The 18,452-nt window shown below is 42.6% G+C and overlaps 1 protein-coding gene across 11 annotated transcripts in view; it reads left to right on the top strand.

Annotated features, from left to right (window-relative positions):
• The window catches only part of setd5 (SET domain containing 5), a 35,175-nt gene extending 31,369 nt beyond the window's left edge, over positions 1-3,806 (top strand). For all 11 annotated transcript variants that reach the window (XM_047332970.1, XM_047332969.1, XM_035630222.2 and 8 more), the window contains 4 exons: positions 1,102-1,385; positions 1,519-1,640; positions 1,758-1,846; positions 2,336-3,806. In XM_047332970.1, coding sequence (XP_047188926.1) covers positions 1,102-1,385; positions 1,519-1,640; positions 1,758-1,846; positions 2,336-2,905 — 1,065 coding nt within the window. In that variant the 3' untranslated portion in view covers positions 2,906-3,806. The remainder of the gene's footprint in view (positions 1-1,101; positions 1,386-1,518; positions 1,641-1,757; positions 1,847-2,335) is intronic.
• Positions 3,807-18,452: the final 14,646 nt, after the last annotated feature.

The raw sequence follows: 18,452 nt of genomic DNA, 5'->3' as shown, positions 1-18,452 counted from the left end.
TCTCCGAGCAGATCATCTCGGTTGTAAATAAGCTCATGCATCTGCCAGAGAGATGAATGATCTGTTTGTGGCTTAAACTCTACGTAAAGACAGAGAAAGATAGTGTACAACAAGATACAATAAAGGTACAACAATACAATAAAGTCAGTAAACTGTAAAATATTAACTGAGTTGGATGGCTAATCATTTGTCTTTGTTTTCTCTTGAAAATACATAGACACATACATACATAAATAAAACTCAGTTTTCCTTTTAAACGGGTTCAAAGTTCTGGAACAATCAACCAATCCGATTCTAACCTGTTAATTGTCTCACGGAAAAAAAAGTTTGATAACAGAAATACTCTTTACGTCAGGCATGTAAGAGGTACCAAAAACATGTGGCATTTGGGTAGTGATTTCCAGTCCTCCTCACTGTATTGCCTTCTACAGTCTGCCCTGTATGAAATCTTGCGCTGTTACAAAGATTCAGACAAGTCATTCATGTCAGCATCTGACCGCCTGGTCATCCCCCCCCCCCCCCCCCCCCCCCCCCCCCCCCCCCCCGCCCCTCCCACCCCGCCTCCTTCATGACAAGCTGGGATGAGTGCCCTCATTTTCATTTATGAAGAGTCGAGGTGTGTCTAAATGTTGTGTGTGTGCTCGAACTTTCTGTGGACTTGAGTGTTTTGTATTGTTGTTTCAGCGTGGTTGCATCATGGCGTGGTGCGTTCAAAGTTGCCTGCTCTTTCGTCCAAGCTTCAGATGCTGTATGTTACTAACAGTGCATTCAGGATGCATAAAGTGATCGACACTCTGTTTTATTTAAGTCTTTCTCATGGCTGCAAATATATTCATGGAAAGGAACCAAGCCAAAATGCATAAAGTGTCATTTTAATGTCAATGGGGATTTCCATGGTGATGGTGTTTTTTTTGTCGTATGGAATAGTGATAAAAACTGTTTCCAGGTGAGTCATCTCTGGTGTCGTGCATGTGGTCTGCCCAAAACTCAGTGCAGTTTTTGGTGATTGATGTGATTTAGTCAGCGGCCCAGCATCAGTGTCAATGTCCGGCGTTCAACTGCAGCTGTTTAATAGCACCTCTCCTCCCTCTGCTGCCTCAGGTGTCTTTGCTGGAGTACCGTAAAAGGAAACAGAGCAGCGGTCGCGACACAGAGCCCGTCAGCAGCAGCAGCTCCTCTCTGGGAGGCACCCCCATCCAGCCCGGCTCCCATTACAGCCAGGACTCCCATCATGTCCATTCCCATCTGCAGATGCAGCCCGCCGCCTCCCCACACAGCTCCTACTCCTCCTCAGTGCACACCAACCCCATCCCACACATAGAGGAGGTCAGTCCTCCGGACCACCAGGTCCCATCAGGGCAGCCCAGGCGCCAGGACAACCAGTGGTGAGAGGCCTGAGAGTGATGGCTCACTAAATTGAATTTACATGTCACATTACCTGTCAAGCTGTCTGATCCTTTTCCTGAGTAGTTCCTGATGCTGAGCATCATCTTTGGATTTGTTTTTTTTTTCTCTAAGGATGGTTCCCACTACTGTCGAACGTCTCAGGGAGGGCCAGGGTGTTCTCGAGCGAGTGCTAAGAAGCATCAAGATGGAGCGGATCTACAAGATGAGTGACGGTTCGACAGAGAAGGAATTTGGTAAGAAGACATTAGAAACATGAGGGATCAAAGCCATAAGAACAAATTATAGATTCAAGGAAATACATTTCGGAACTTGGCTAGCGCTGGAGTTGATCCACCTCTCTGCGATTTCAGATGCAGATCGATATGAGATGCAGGCAGCGTCCATGGCTTCTCCCATGAAGAGTCCACACAGATACAGTCCCTCTGTGTACTCACACCAGGTAGTTGCACACACACAAGCACCAGTGTTGGTGACAATGATAATAGTTATTTGTGTTCAAGACTTGAATAATGTTATTGTTAATGAGACCAGTGCATGATGATCACATCGTGAATGCATTTGGCAGGATTTTGAATCAAGGTTACCCATGATGCCCTGCCAATGGTGCACATAAGCCATATGGAAACCATTAGCATTTTCAGACCTACAACATTCAAATGTGATTTCTGAGTTGCACTTTCCTTAAAGGACTATAATATCCACCTTCCTGGTAAAAAAAATACAGAAGCTTTATACCCCCTGTCGAATCACTGTTGAATATTTACATTATTTCAGTTCCACACCCACAAACACTAGATGGACATTCACTCATTCTCTAAATGAAACTCACTGTCAGTCTGTGCAGATTCCATCTAGTTTTGTCCAATGGTATCAAGACCTGCATTTTGCATTGTCACAGAGTAGTAAGTGTGTGGGTCTGTGTGTTCAGTCATCAGAAAGCCACCGGCAGACCGACAGCCCGTCGCTCCGCCAGCAGACCTCCACCTCTCCATTCCGGGGTTCCTACAGTCCCTCATCTGGCCAGAGCTTCTACGCTCGCCACTCCTCCCACCCTGGACTGTCCCAGGACCACCCTCCATCCTCCTACCCCAGTCATTCCCCTACCCCCACCTCATCCTCAGACTCCAGGCCACCAGCAGGGTCTCTACACCAGCAGAGTGGCAGCGGTAATGTGGACAGAGGCCACGGCTATGGCAGCAGCCACTTAAAAGCAAGCCTTTTGGACAGCAGTGTCCTGACAGGGGCCCCCTCCCCGGGATCCAGGGCCCATGGGCAGACTAAAATAGACTCCAGCACCCTGACTTCCAGAGGGGGTCAGCAGCAGACGTCCCGAAGCCTGAAGTCAGGTAGCCCAGGCCAGGCAACGCTGCAGGCCAGCTCCAGGCTGCTGTCGGCCTCGGGACCGACACACTACCCACAGCGAGGGACAGGCCTCAGCCAGTTCCAGCACTCCCCCCTCCAGGGACCGGGAGTAAGGACACAGTCAGGAAGCTTTTAGGACCTTGTTCAAGTGTGTTTGTGTGCGTGCGTGTGAGTGTGTATGAAGCTGCGCACCCCCTCAACCCCTGAAGCTGTGGTGAAATGGGGCTCAGGGAGCGTGACAAGGGTAAATGTACAGACCTAAGAGGAGCAAGGACTTCTTTACGGATTTCTCCTTTTTTTATTTTCTGCGTTTTCTTTCCTTATTTTCAGAAAAAACAAACAAACGACCACATTCTGCACAAAGCTAATCATTGACTTTGGACATCATTATGGAATCAGTGGAAAAGCGATTTGGATGACTGACACACACACACACACACACACACACACACACACACACACACACACACACACACACACACACACTCACACTCTCTCTCTCTCACACTGACACACACTAAATTGTCCCCAGTGTTCCAGGACTGTGCAAACAAGCTTTCTAATGTCAGAAAGTAAAAAACCTCCACATAAATGTACAAAGTTATAAAAAGCCGTACCTGTTGTCATGCACCCAGGTTGGATTAATGCTGAGATATGAGTCTGTGTTGCAGTAAGTAAGTGTTTGATTTGGAAAAGTGGGGAAATGATGCAAGCCGAGGCAACGTGTTAATCATCTGTTCTAGAGATACGATAGAGCGATGGGGAGGAGGGGCGTTTCCTTTTATTGGGTCATTCCATATGATTACCAGCTTCCATGTTCTTTCACTAAACATGAAACAATTCTGTTTGGGTTGTTTTTTTCATTCTCTCCAGTTCTCTCATCCCCACTGGACTGTTTTTGATTCACTTTAGGACTGATCCACTGTAGACTTCTGTTATTGTACTTGAGACATACAGGTCTTATGATTCATGGTGCTGCATTCTTGTTTTTGTTTTGTTTTTTGTTTTTGTTTTCCAATAAATTTGAAATCCAGTTATGTTCCTTGCATACGGCTGCATTCATCTCATCATCTCAAATCAAATCTGTGATGTTTTTCTCCAAATTCATTCAGATCATGTTATGTGATGGAATGCAGGAACAACATAAGGGGTGAATAATTCAACCTTATTTCTAGGATAAAAACATTGTATCTTAGAAATAAAGTTGGCTTATTATATAAAATGTTTTTATCCAGCAGGATTTTCAATATATATATATTTTTTTTCTTCTGTCCAATCCATTGCATTCCGTGTGACACCGAGGAAAACTGGGCAAAGGTATCCCTGAGGAAGTGTTTATATTGCTTATAAAACCTAGATTTTTTAAAAAGCTGCTAAGTTCTCCTGTGAGAGCTGCCTCCCTTTCCACAGAATGCTGTATTTTTATTTGTCACAGACTGACTGGCATTTAAGCGCCTGGTCCCTGGAGCAATGAAAGGCTGACGGCAGGAGTCACTCTCCTCCAAGACTTTGTTTTTGGAGCTTAATGAGGAAAACCACCACGTTTGTGTGGAGGACGTCAAAGGACCGAGGCTACAGTAATGTGACTGGGCCACAACTACCACTACAGCAGCCCCCACACCCCACCCACACACAAGGGTACTCATGTTATATGAATGTTTGACAGATAAAAAAAGAAAAAAACACTTGTGACCCAAAATTAACCAGCACCTTAAAATGAAAGAGATCCACACAAAATAGGACAATATTTATGATTGTGTTTACTTGTATAGAAAGAAATGTGATATAGACTTGTATGGAGCAAATGTAGTACACTGAATTTATCGCATGATATTTGTTTTTAGGGTCTGAGTGACCATCTTTGGAAGCTAATCATTGGGTCTTTTCCTGAGTTCCTCCAAAAAACCAGACACTTTTTTTTTAAGATCATTCTGTTGGTTCTGTTTTATTTTTTACACAGATCATAGTAGTAACTATTTCAATTGTTCCCCTACAAAAGATTTAAGAAGCAAGAGATGTAATGCCTTTTGATAATAAAATAATCATGATGGTAATGTATTTTGAAAACTACCATTTTGACGTGTCATTCGAGGCGATCGCTTGCTTGTTTTGCACACGTTGCTGCAGTTCAGGCAGTAAGATAACTGTTAAATTCTGTTTCATTTGTTTTAGAAAAACACTGCACTTTTGACGCCTCCTTTCATCCAGCTGAATGGGAAAAAAGTTAACATTTCAGTAGAATTTGGTGCAAAGATTAATTTGTCTAACCAAGATAAAAAAAACCTACATGTGTCTGGGTGCAGTTGAGAACAGAAGAGAAAGTAAGTGAAGAACTATTGGTGTTGAGCCATGACCAGGTTCCAGCTCCGACTACTAAAAAAGTTGGGGTTTTCCCCAATTAAATTATAAAATTTGATGTTATTCGTGAGATTGCAGTGCCATCTCAAAGGCACAGGGTTTTTCTTCATATTCTGTTTGATCAGCAATATCAAGAATCAAATAATATTTCTTTTATTTTTAATTTCTTTACCAGTTCTGAATGCTTTACTGGATCATTCCTGGCTCCCTCACCTCTGCTTGTTTTGCACACGTTGCTGCAGTTCAGGCAGTAAGATGACTGTGTTTCATTCAGTTTCATTTGTTTTAGGAAAACAATGCAATGTGTCGTTGTAGATCTGACCTATATGACAGTGTACGCGGGACCCAAGGATGTTTTACTGCCTCCTTTCATCCAGCAGAATGGAAAAATTGTTAACATTTCAGTAGAATCTGGTGAAAAGATAAATGGGTCTAACCAGGATAAAAAAAAACACATGTCTGGGTGCAGTTGAGAACAGAAGAGAAAGTAAGAGAAAGAACTATTGGTGTTGAGCCACGACCAAGTTCCAGCTCCCACTACTAAAAAAGTTGGGGTATTCCCCAATTAAATTATAAAATTTGATGTTATTCATGAGATTACAGTGCCATCTCAAAGGCACAGGGTTTTTCTTGATATGCTGTTTTATCAGCAATTACAAGAATCAATTAATATTCTTTTATTTTTAATTTCTTTACCAGTTCTGAATGCTGTACTGGATCATTCCTGGCTCCCTCAGCCCTTCTCCTGTTTCAGGACACTAATTATCAGTTTTGGTCTTATTTTAGTATTAATGATGTAGCATCAGTTGTCTGTGTCCACCAGAAGCAAGCACCACAGACAGACTACCCAGGGCCCAAGGGTGGAGGGCTAAAAAGCTTTGAATTAAAGTTTTTTTTTTTGTAATGAAGGTTTTCTAAGTAATTAGTGTCATAACATACATTTAAAATTGGTTGCGAGACTGAACTATGTATTGCAAAAAATAGCGACGCATCTCTGAGGTCCGTCTCACCCTTTACAAAAGGCGCAAATTTGGTTAAGTCTGCCTATTACAACAGCATGAGAATCTGTCAGCTAATTTACTCACTGGTGACTTTGGAATACCTTCCCCACAAGACAGTAAAGTCTGGGTCCCAGAGGAGAAAAGAGGGAAAATAAAGAGAGGAAAAACAAACCATGGGAAAACAACTGTTCATTAATTTCTTTATAAAGAAACATGGCTAGCTATTAGCAAACTCATACTACGACAGCTAGCTAGCAGCTACCTAGCTTAGATTGACACAGCTGCTATTGTTAGCTAGCTGGCTAACAAACTTTTACTACCTGAATACAGTAAGAGTTAGCTAGCTAGTTACTATTAGAACACAAACACTATCATAAATTAATCAGCATCACTTAGGGTTGCCAACTGTCCCATATTAGCAGGGACGTCCCTTATATTGGGCCTTAATGATTTGTCTCATACGTGTCCTCCCTTGTCCCATTTATTGAGCCAACTACTGACTGATACAACGGCGACAGCAGCAGTGTTGATCATGACAATTGAGAATGATCACCGATTCCTAATCAAGCTCGTTATCTCATGAATTAAAGCTGTGACTCTTCGACTTCTAGACACCAGATTGTTTTGTTTCGAACATGATAAAACAGTCGGACAGTTTCTTCTCTGTTTAGATCTTGTTTGGTGATTTTACCGAAGCTGATTTCGCTTCTCTGATCCTTCTGCTCTGCTTCTGAGGCAGAAGTGCCAGGTGTAAGCAGACAGTCATGGAACTCAGCCCAAGCCTGGAAATCAGTCACAAAACCATTGCCCAACTCTCGCTGCCTTGCTCCTGCACCTCTACCTAACTGCTCAACGTCACCACCCTCACCCGTCACCCTCTATTGCTTGAAAGACTATTAAATCTGTTAAAACATTCATTGAGTCTGGTCGTCTGCAATTTGGGTCCAAATTCTAGCTCAGCCCTGAACACTTTTAATTGCAAAAAAAGACAAACTGCGCCACCTGAACTGTCAGTTACGAGTTGACAGTATGATGAACACTGTCTGCTATCATGATGTGCTGCAATTAAACAATGTGCGGTAAACACCTTGGTGGTTGGGGGGGCTCTGATCAAAAATCTTGCCTAGGGCGACAATATTGCCAGGGCCAGTTCTGGATATACCTGCTGTAAATTAACAATTAACTATTATTAAACCTCCCGTATGTCGCTAAGGCATGATAGTTATGTATTCATATTTAATTAGATTAGCTATCAGTATGACAAATGGCTTAAAACAATACCCCAGCAGGCCACCTTTTGCCCCTTATTTCATAGTGACAAAGTTGGCAACCCTCATCATAGCTGTGGGGGGCCCACAGAGACTGCTTATGTATGGGGCCCAGAATTTGGTGCTACACCCATGCTCCTGAGTCTTCGATTCTTCGCATTGGCTGTGAATGAGATCCAGAAAGCAGGTGGAAAAGTTTTCCCTCTGTGTTTGTTGCTCCTGCAGGCAGCAGCCATTCGGCCGCTGATTTGAGCGGGCACTTGAACAGGCATGTTGGATGGGCAGTGGCTCGTCCCACCGGGTGAAAACACAGAGAGCAGGAGGCCCGTCAGCGCTTGGAGGTCTTCATTCTCATCGGGTCAAGCGATCTTTAAATGTGATCCACTGAGCACATCGGCAACCAGCAACCCGCAGAGAGACATTCCCGTGATAAGAGCAGGTCTCACCGGAGGAGAACATGCTCACACTTCCCCCGCAAACACTGAAAACTGTTCCCAAGGACCAAATTAACCTGAAGCAAATCCATGGCAGATTGCACAAACTTATTTTATGTTATATCAAGAGTTCAATCACATTTCAAAGACCACAGCCAATCTCCATCATTAAAAAAAAACAATAATATACAGGGTTAAGAATTTCATAAAATACTTAGCATAATAAAAACTAAAAGAATGAAAGTACCCAGTGCATATTACAATAAACAAGAAAATACAGGATGAGCCAAAACATCATGACCAGCACAATTTGAGTTAAATGAAAGTAACTGACACAGACATTTTTCCACTCTTCATGGTTTTCATTTTTTCCCCCTTGAATTTTGTTTCCATTGGGGCTAATATATTGGTGTCAGCATGCTTCTGTCCATCAGATTTGACTCGATCAGTTTTTTTTTCACAGTGACCTGATTTAAAAAACAACAACAACAAAAACAGAATAAGGACAAGCAGCTCGTCCTCCGAGGAAAAGAAACCTGGTGATCCATTTGAGAATATATGGATGATGTTTGGGAAAGATTTGAGTTACTAAAGACCACCAAGTCCACTTAAAAACACTGGGTAGGCCACTTTTCCCTGATTTTGCAAATGTATTAAAAATCAAAAAACTTAAATGTGTAATTTGCTAAAAATGTATTCAGAGCTTTGACTGTGACACAGTCTGTATTCAGCTGCATCCTGTTTGTTTCATTTATCCTTGATGTGTGTAGAAACTGACAACTGGATTTAGTTTAGAACGACACACACCTGTGTATCTTTTGTTGCAACTTTTTTCTTCATACAAAATGTGGAGGGGGGGAAGACAATGCTCACAATTCAGGTCACAATTAAAGGGAGAGCAAAAAAATCATCATTCAGACAAATTTGCTTTTCTCATACATTTATGTATCATCCAGTTTCCATGATGGTAAAATGGTAAAATACCTGATCTTAGCTGGGCACATAGATCTTTGCTTTTTAGACAGATTATAAACAATATAGAAATGTGAACCATACTCAGTTTTTATCATCATAAATGTACAGTTTTGGTTTAGTCCGCATATTGTCAGCCCACAGTCCTTTGATCTACATACACATGTCTTCAGACAACGAGCCATTCATTTGTTTATCCCTGACAAATATTTCTATTCTTGTCAACCTGCTTTCTTCCATATCAAGTAACTGATTCTATAACAATACATGTCTTCCAATCATGTCATTTCATCTATAAGTGTCAGTATTAGTATTGTCATCATAAGAACCAGTCTGACAGAGTTTAAAACAAAAGTTACATAGCTATTCCTGGTCTCTCCTCTCTCCCCCAAAAGGGATTTTTTTCTCCTCCACGGTCGCAAAGTGTTTGCTCATTGTGGAAACTTTTGGGTTTCTCCATAATATTGTGAGGTCTCGACCTCACTATGTAAAGTGGCTTAAGATAATGTATGTTGTGATTAGGCGCCATACAAATAAAATGTATCTGAATTGAATTCCTATCCCATGTCTCCTGCTATAGCCAATGCTGGCGTAAATATGTGCACATCCAGAAAATATATTACCTTGCTGTTTTGTACTGATTCACACACAGATATATTTTTAACCAAATCAGTCTAATCAAGTACCACGCACACGGATTGAAACAGTTAGTATGTTTGTCCACTCAATTCCGGTAACAAGAAGAAAGTATGTTCCAGTTGCTCTTTTACCTTCCCTGACTGTACGCTGACAGACATGACAGATATATATGACAGATATATATCTATATATAGATATATATCTGTCCAGTTGGTAGCCTCCAAAGAAAAAATATGTATATTGTGTGATTAATCCCTTAGTCAATAAATATAGATTCAAAGTCAATATTTATATGATCCTACTGATTAATCCAGAAGTTTCTGTCTTTCTGTCCTTTGACTTTCTCGACAACCATCATCTCATCTAATAGACTTACCTTACCACCATACACATATCTTGATTTGGCACAATTTAATGACACAGTATAAGAGAAGAAATAATTTCTTTGTGGGCAGAGAGCTAATAAAAGAGACACCAAGAGGAAACAGTTTGTTGGTGTCAAAGTGAGTCCGCTGGATTCTTTGAGATGGACAAAATACTTTTTGATGGAGCTTAAATGTCAGTGTTTGCACTTGTGATCCCACCAATACTGCTGACACAGTGTAACACACAAAAATATAATTAATATTTAAACAAATAAACAAACTATCCCAAAAACTTTTCACACTAGATTCCCATCTAGTTCTGCATCTTGACGTTAATTAGCCCAGAAGCAGAAGTAGTGTGATACCACAGTCTCACATTATTTTTGAAGGTGATCCACACCCCTCTGAACTGTAAAAATAGAAAGTTGGCTTTTTTAAAATCTAGACTGAACCAAAAATATGTGCATGGTAGAGTATCAGGACACACACGCAGCTACTGGGTTAGTTTCAGAAAGACTTTGAGTCTTCCTGAAACGTAGTGATGATCTGCGGGCACTGAAAACATTGATTTCTTGTTATAGAAATCCCGTGAGGAATCAAAGACGGGAAGCGGCACAGTGCAGTGTGTGTGGTATTGATGAAAGTCTCTACTGGGTCTGAGCTTGTCAGCTGTTGCAGCAGACTGAACAGACTGAACAGACTCTGAGCCCTGCTGAGCGTCCAGCGGAAGCCTCTTCTTTACAAGCATGAGCACTGTTGCCAACTTAGCAGCTTTGTTGCAAGATCTAGCAACTTTTCGACTACCCCAGCAAATTTAGCTTGTTTTAAAATGTATTTAACTTCATACACATGACTCAAATGCTTAAATGCACAAAAAGATTAAAGATTAAAATTCACACAGCAGCAGGAGTCATTTTTGCAGCAGCAGTTCAATGAGATAAGAAGTTAAAAAAATCTTTGTGGTTTTAACATTATTATAAAAGTATGTGATAATAAACAAACAAATCATATTTTCACAGAGCTGGTCAGTAAATTTCTAACCCTAAAGGCATTATGTATTCTATGTAATTATGCAATTTCACGCCATTCTGTAAAGACCGAATAGCACAATATCACGCCATTTATCAACTTTTAGCAACAAATCGGCTAGCCAATAGCAATTGCCCTGAAAATTGGTTGGCAACACTGAGCCTGAGGGAGATGCAGATGCAGGGCTCGTCTTGGTGGACGACTTACGATCAAAACCCATCAAAACCCATCAAAACCCAGACCCCTGGAGAAGACAGGGAGGGAGGGGGCATACTTCAATGAACTATTTTATTTTTTGGGAATAAACTTCAATAAAACTCCTTAAGTATGTGAGGACAGATGGGACATCGCTCTGCCTTGTTCGGTTGTGTAGTGTTGACAGGACAGTGCTCAATAAATGTGAAAGATGTTTCCACGTCTTGAAGCTGTTTTATGTACAGCAGAAAAAAAGTCCTCAGTTGTCTTTTTGTAACCTGTTTCCTATGGTGTTGTTTTTGTGTCTCTCTCCTGAGTAAGCAAATTGAGATACGGAGCACAGGAAAATATATTTTGCAAGCACAAAATTATATTTTGCATGCAAAAAAATTATATATCTGTAAGAGAAATAATATGCAAGCAAAAAATTATTTCTTTTGAGCGAATAAATATCTATTCTGTGCTCAATAAATGTATTTCCATGTTTAAATAAACCATATTAACGTGACACTGTGATCCAGCTAGCTACGGTGTATGAAGTTTAATAACTAAGTTCGGGAACGATGGCCACCCCTCAAACTCTGATCATTTCCGTACAGAAAGTATTTAAGCTCACCTGTTCCGTCTCCTCCCTCCTTGACTCAGCTCTCGCGCGACAAGCACAGACTGACAAACTTCAAACCTTCAACAGCATGGACCTCAAACTCCAGCTAAACCCCGTCCGACCGACACCGACCCTTTGGAGGACGACCCGGAACCCACCGAAGAGCCGGAGTCTCCTCCACCCCGCCAGATTCCCCGTTTACGATCTGTCATATACACCAACCCGGTCTTCCAGAGCGCTCATCCTCCAGGAACTCCAACGTCGTCGCCCGACACCTCCGAGGCAGCAGGGGAAGACCTCGCCTCCGACGTCCCACAGGCGACCCTTCTCCCAGAAAAATCTCCCTGGCTCGCTCCAGGAGCCGGCACGACAGGCGAGGCAACTAGGACCCAAGCTCGACTCGGCCACACTCAAGCCGTTATCCATCGCTAAGTATAGCAGACTGGACTATCGGTAGGCTGAGAGCCGCACTCCGCAGACAAAAAATAACTTTCCAACGCTCTGAAAAAAAGGCAAACCTTTCAACCTCCTGTCCGAATCATAACCAGACGCCATCACACCTCTCCCGTCCTCCACAGCACTTCCGGGTTCATTGCACCAGGCGCGCAGCATCGGCGACGACGTCACGGCGTATTATTCATCCCGCAACGACCAGCCTTCCACTTCAGCCCACCTCACGGGCCAGGTCGTATTCGATCCTTCCCAAACTCTCCCCCCCTCACACCAGCCTCATCCCTATTTCGTCTTCCCTCAGCCACAAACTACCCGAGCACATGCATCCTTCCATCCTTCCATCCTTTCCTCTTCTCTTTCAGCCTTTCCTAACCCTGCAGCTTCAGCTGCTATTCTAACACTCAGCCTGCCCCGACAACCCTCAACAGTTCCGCAGGCTACTATCCTCTACTTCCTACTGCATCTGCTTACCCCCAACCTAGCCCATCCTCCACAAAACACAGCTACTGTTCCCTCAGCTCCACCCATAGCCTACCCTTGCTTCCCCAATTTTCTTCTTCCACAGAACAATTTCACCCTAGCCACAGCACTAGCCAGACCATCCCCCGTACCAACTTCAATCAGGCAACATATCCTCGTCGGTAATTACGTTGACCTCGCTACATTAATTCACCCATCGTCATGCAATCCCCACATCCCCAGGGAACTGAAAACCATTTTTGGACCGTTACAATTGAAAGAAACACTTCCATCACGATCCAAGGAGCTCACAGCCGCCAAATTCACTTTCTCTTTCTCCCTGTACAGAGACATCTTATGTTCCGCCTCCCCAGACCGCAGGTCAGAACTGACGACTACCTGTCCTTGATCCTGGACTTGGCCCTGGCCCCCAGCTGCACAAAAAAGCAACTTCTCTCACTGCTGGGCCACCTTTCCTTTGCAATCCGCATCATTCCCCAAGGTCAATCCTTTTTGTCACACCTCCTTTCCATCGCCGCCTCCGTCGCATCCCTCCACGACCACGTCTCGCTAGACAGCGCTTGGAAGATGGAGCTCAAATTGTGGCATCAATTCCTCTCCTCCTGGAACGGCATCTCTTTCTTTTAAGACAACCAAATAACAAAAACAGACGACATCCAACTGCTCACCGACGCAGCTCCATCAATCGGCTTCGGCGGATATCACGCCAGCAGATGGTTCGCAGCCAAGTGGCCCTCCGAGTTCGCTTCACTTTCTCCTTCCTCAACAATTTAGGAAATGTACCCAGTCATCATCGCAGCCCTTCTATGGGGGCACGAGTGGTCAAAAAAGACCATCGCCATCTACTCCGACAACAGCGCAGCAGTTGACATCATCCATAAGGAACAATCTCAATGCCTAGACATCATGCAGTTCACCCTGATTACTGCCCAGAACCAGTTCCTTGTCAGAGCATTCCACATTCCAGGTCATAAAAATTCCATAGCTGACTCACTCTCTCGTTTCTCATTCCAGAAATTCAGACAATTGGCGCCGGCCTCCGACCCTCTTCCAGCTCCGGTCCCACCGTTTTCAGCCACCATCTTCAACTAACCCAACAATTAGAACATCTGGCCACCATTTCCCAAGACGCCATCCTCAGCAGCATCGCTCCCCACACACTCTCATCGTATCTGACCGGTTGGAGCAGCTTCAAAGCTTTCCACACCTCTCCAAACATCCCGTTCCCGTCACTAGACGTACTGTACGCTACAGTAGGGTAGGCTATGACACTACTATACGAGTCTACATCAGAGTCAGGCCAAGCCGCCACTCTTTTCTGGTTCCATCACCAACTACGCCAGATCCTCCACGGTTCCGGAATCCCCCCGAGTAATTTTCCGGGCATTCCTTTAGAATCGGAGCTGCTTCTTCCGCCTCCAAGCAGGGAATCCCGGATCACGTGATTAAAATTCTTGGGCTCTGGTCATCCACAGCCTACCTCGCTTACATATGTAACGACCCACAGGACATCAGAAATGCTCACATGCAACTGTCCATCTGAAGCTCTTTTGGTAGTTTTCCAGAACCTCAACGAAGAGACTGCACCCCCATCCAGAGTCTCACATCCCCGGTTCCATCCTTTCTCATTACCATCCATCCCACATCCGACCATCCCTCTAACCTCATCCCTTCATCCCTCGACCCCCTTCTTCCCCCCCTCTTTTCTCCCACAGCACAATATTCAAACCGTAATAAAATCATTGTTGTTCCAAACCTGGAGGCGTGGTCCTTGTTAGTGAAATGAAGTTTGATAACTAAGTTCGGGAACAAGGGCCACGCCTCAAACTCTGATCATTTCCGTACAGAAAGTATTTAAGCTCATCCGACCATCCCTCTAACCTCATCTCTTGACCCTTCATCCCTCATCCCTCGACCCTTCATCCCTCATCCCTTCATCCCTCGACTCCTTCCTCCCTCATCCCTTCATCCCTCGACCCTCCCCCCCTCTTTTCTCCCACAGCACAATATTCAAACCTTAATAAAATCATTGTTGTTCCAAACGTGGAGGCGGTGTCCTTGTTAGTGAACACCGTGCGCAGAGCCAGAATTTGTTAGTGTACATGAATAAAACTGCATGAGAGTAGTTTTTATTCGCTCAAACTAAATTATTTTTCGCTTGCAAAATACATTTTCCTGGTTCTCAATTTGCTCAATCAGGAAAATGACACAAAATAACACCAGTTTCCATAGAAACATCTCATTTACATACATGTTTAATTTTTTACTTCCTGGGATCAGAGCTTGTCATGTACAAAGAGAAAGCTGAACAAAAACAGTCACTGTACAAAAATCATCTTTTGTCCTTGTTGTTTTTTTTTAAGTTCGCAGTAGCACCTGTGGTCTATGACATAACATATTTATAATGTTGAGGAGAGAAGAGGAGGAGCAGAATGGAGGGGAAGAGGGATAGAGGCTGCTAGAAGACAAGGGAAGGAATCCTTATCAGTGGAAGCTGGATTCCGAATCTTGCATCCTTGGTGTCCCAGATTTCAATCTGGAGGAGAAACAGAGGTAGAAGGGACACGCATGAGCTTGGTTGCATCAACTGCAACTCAGTTGATGCAGAAAATAAAGTTGTGCTGGAGGCAGGGGTGGAATTTTGACTTCAAAGGTGAGGGGGACACAGTTACAGTACTCGGGCTTTAGTTTTTCAGATAAGTAGAACATAAGGCATACTTTTGATATATCCCCTTCATTAAATGGATGGTTGTAACAAAATTATATTACAAAAAAGAAATACAGCAAAATGTAATGATCTTTGGCTTTTGAAATGTCTTTTTGTAGGCCTTGGTGATCAGGAAAAAAAATCACTGTAGCCCAAAAACTGAAAAATGGTATTACTTGTCCATAAAATTGTTTTAAAATGACTGGACCTTTGTTACACATTTTGCCGAATGTATATTTAGATTATTGCCAACTGTTTCCAGGGTACAAAAATCAGAGGAATCTCTCATTTTGTACAAGCTAACAGTCCATTAGTGTTTCAAAGAGGATTTTGAGACACTATAGTAGGTGGGCATAAGACCTTTTAGGGGGTTTTGAAGAAATTTTTGTACATTTCAAAGTTAAATCCATGGATCTGGTGAACTTTGACAATTTATGAGGCTAGAACTCTGAAGGACCCACATACAACTACAAAAAAAGGTGGAAAAGTAGCTTCTTTTGAAAATATAATTCTTTGCATAAATGCAAATAAAAACACAGAATAGTTAACTAAAATTAACAATTTATTAAAATGAACATAAATATTGTCCCCCTGTGTCCCCCCCGTTAATTATGCCCTTGGCGGAGGGGTGAAAACCACTGCTGCCTCATTATGACAAACATTGCCATATTCAGCTGTACTGTTTTATTAAAGTGCCCATATTACGCTTTTCAGGTTCTTCCCTTTCCTTTAGTTTGAAGAGGCTGAAACTCATCGTTTTCCTTCCTGGCTTTTTTTATCTAAAGCTTTACCTTCATCAGGGAACATGGAACATGGAACTTGCCCGACTATTCATTAGTTTGGCTTGAATGGTACGCCAGAACCAATGCAATTGTTGGTTCTCATCCTTCTTCACTTGGAGGAAGATGAAATGTTTTCAAGAAACTACAACCAAGTCCAGCTGTTCCCGATCCGTTCCTCATGGACAACTATGACTTGGATGAATGATAATCTCCACAGACGCCGTTTCATAATGATGTCATCAAGATAAGAATGACAAAGTGTCATGATCTCGTGTTTTGTATTTTCTGTTTTATTTTGAATTAGTTTTTGTACTCCTTGTTTCCCTGTCTCGTGTCTGTTCACTTTGTTTTTCCTGTGTCTCCTGCCCCTGTTATTGTCTGCACCTGTTCCTAATATGTCTCACCTGTGTTCAATTTGCCCTGCCCACCGTGTGTATATTTAGTCTCTGTGCTGATCGTCAGTTGTTTTTCCCCCAGTCTGTCCTGAGTCGTCCGTTCCTGTTGTCTTCCCCGGTCTGTTTCTGCTGTTTACCCAGAGTCTGTAACTGTGATTGTCTCCCGGTCTGTTCACTGTGATTTTTTTCCCCTGGCTCCAGTGTTTGTTTGGATTTTTGAGTTGTTTGTTTTATTATTAAATATCCTTTTTTGACACATCCTGCATTTGGGTCCTGCTTCCTGCTCTCCCACGTGACATTTATTTCTCACATTTGGTGATTTCACTGCAGTTTACTTACAGTAAATCAAACAGAGCATTACTTTAAATTGTGTGGTAATTTCACTGCCACAGCCCCATAGAGGAAACTTGAAAGATTCACCATAGTCACATTTCAAATCGGAAGGGACATTTGAACATATTTTAAGGCAAGACAAAATATTGTTAGCCCCATTGCTAATGTTAGACAACTGCTAATGTTAGCATTCAACCACTAGGTGTTTTAATTATGAAAATACATTTATTGAAGCCTTCAAAGAAAACTGCACTGGAATCAAACTTGTACTCTAAATGCTCCAGTACTAAAATGTGTGGAACAAGCTAATGTGTTGGATGTACTATATGAACATTAGACAGAAATATGTTCAAGCATAGTCACATAATCTTACTGACTTAACCAAAATGCTATTGAAGTTGAGTGACACGACTGCAATGGCAATTTAATTACATCCAGTGCATTTAACTTAAATGTGTCCAAAAGGTGCATTGATTGCTCATGTAACATTATCAAAAGGTAATACTTATGTTGGGAGGGGTTGCATACATTTATTGACTACTAATTACCAAAAATCGCAGTTCTGTTGCTCTGAGAAGATCTGCCTATACAGACTCCAAATGAGCTGAGGGCTAATTCATGGTTGGGGAGCCAAAGAGACCTCTCGCGTGTAGCTAGCTCGCTTAGCCTAGCTTTGGCTCGTTGGTTTAACAACTAACACAATCCAGATCACCGATGAGGTTTAGAACAGGGGACTTTATTTCAACCCTTCGGCGGACATACACGCGCTCATCAGGCGGTCTCTCATTACACAGTGGCCATAAACTGTCGGTTACATGGATGATGTGCAGAGCCCATTCTCCTTGTGGCTGCAGTAACGTACACAAACACAGCATACAGTGCCAACATTATTCTTCTCTCGTACACACACAGACTTCAAAACCCATATGGCCACCTGCTTAGGGCCAGGCTTGGCTCGTAACACTGCCCTGAGTTTGTAAACTTTGAAAGAGTGACAAGTACAAGATATAAGGTAACGTTGACCACCGGCTCACTGGCTACCATGCTTTTTGTTGTTTACTACCTGTTCTTCTTCTTTGTTTTACAGCGTGCCGCTCTCTACTGCCATCTATGGCCGCCACCTGTAACTACACGATCATCAGACCCTGGTCTGCTCGCAGTGTGAAAGTGGCCAATTGCCGATTAAAAAACCCGGGTCTACACTGTTATTTTGGTGTGAAAGAGGTATACTCTAAGTGTGTGAAGGAGCGGTACCGCAGGTCCTTCCTTCCTGCTGCTGTGAGGCTGTACAACCAGCACTGCTCTAAATAGAACACACACAAACACACAGGACTCAACCACTGAAATAATTCACGGATACACTTAAAGTGCAATAACTAACTGTGCAGTATTTATATTTAGTCTCCATGTGCAACTATTGCTACTGCTCTGTATATAGTATTTATATACCTTTGTTTTTTATTTAATGTCATTTTTTGATAAATTTTGTACATACTAACCCCTTTTTGTAAATTTCTTTATATATTTTTCTGTCCACTTTCCTGCTGTAATACCCAAATTTCCTCATTGTGGGACGAATAAAGGTATATCTTATCTTATTTTCTGTAAATATGTACCTATACCACAATGAAAATCCTGGGATCTACTTTGTGGTTGGCAAAAATTACC

This window comes from Scophthalmus maximus, chromosome 6 (genome assembly GCF_022379125.1).
Source record: "Scophthalmus maximus strain ysfricsl-2021 chromosome 6, ASM2237912v1, whole genome shotgun sequence".
Classification (NCBI taxonomy): Eukaryota; Metazoa; Chordata; class Actinopteri; order Pleuronectiformes; family Scophthalmidae; genus Scophthalmus; species Scophthalmus maximus.
The sequence above is the reverse complement of the archived record's forward strand: the minus strand, read 5'-3'. Positions and strand labels throughout refer to the sequence as shown.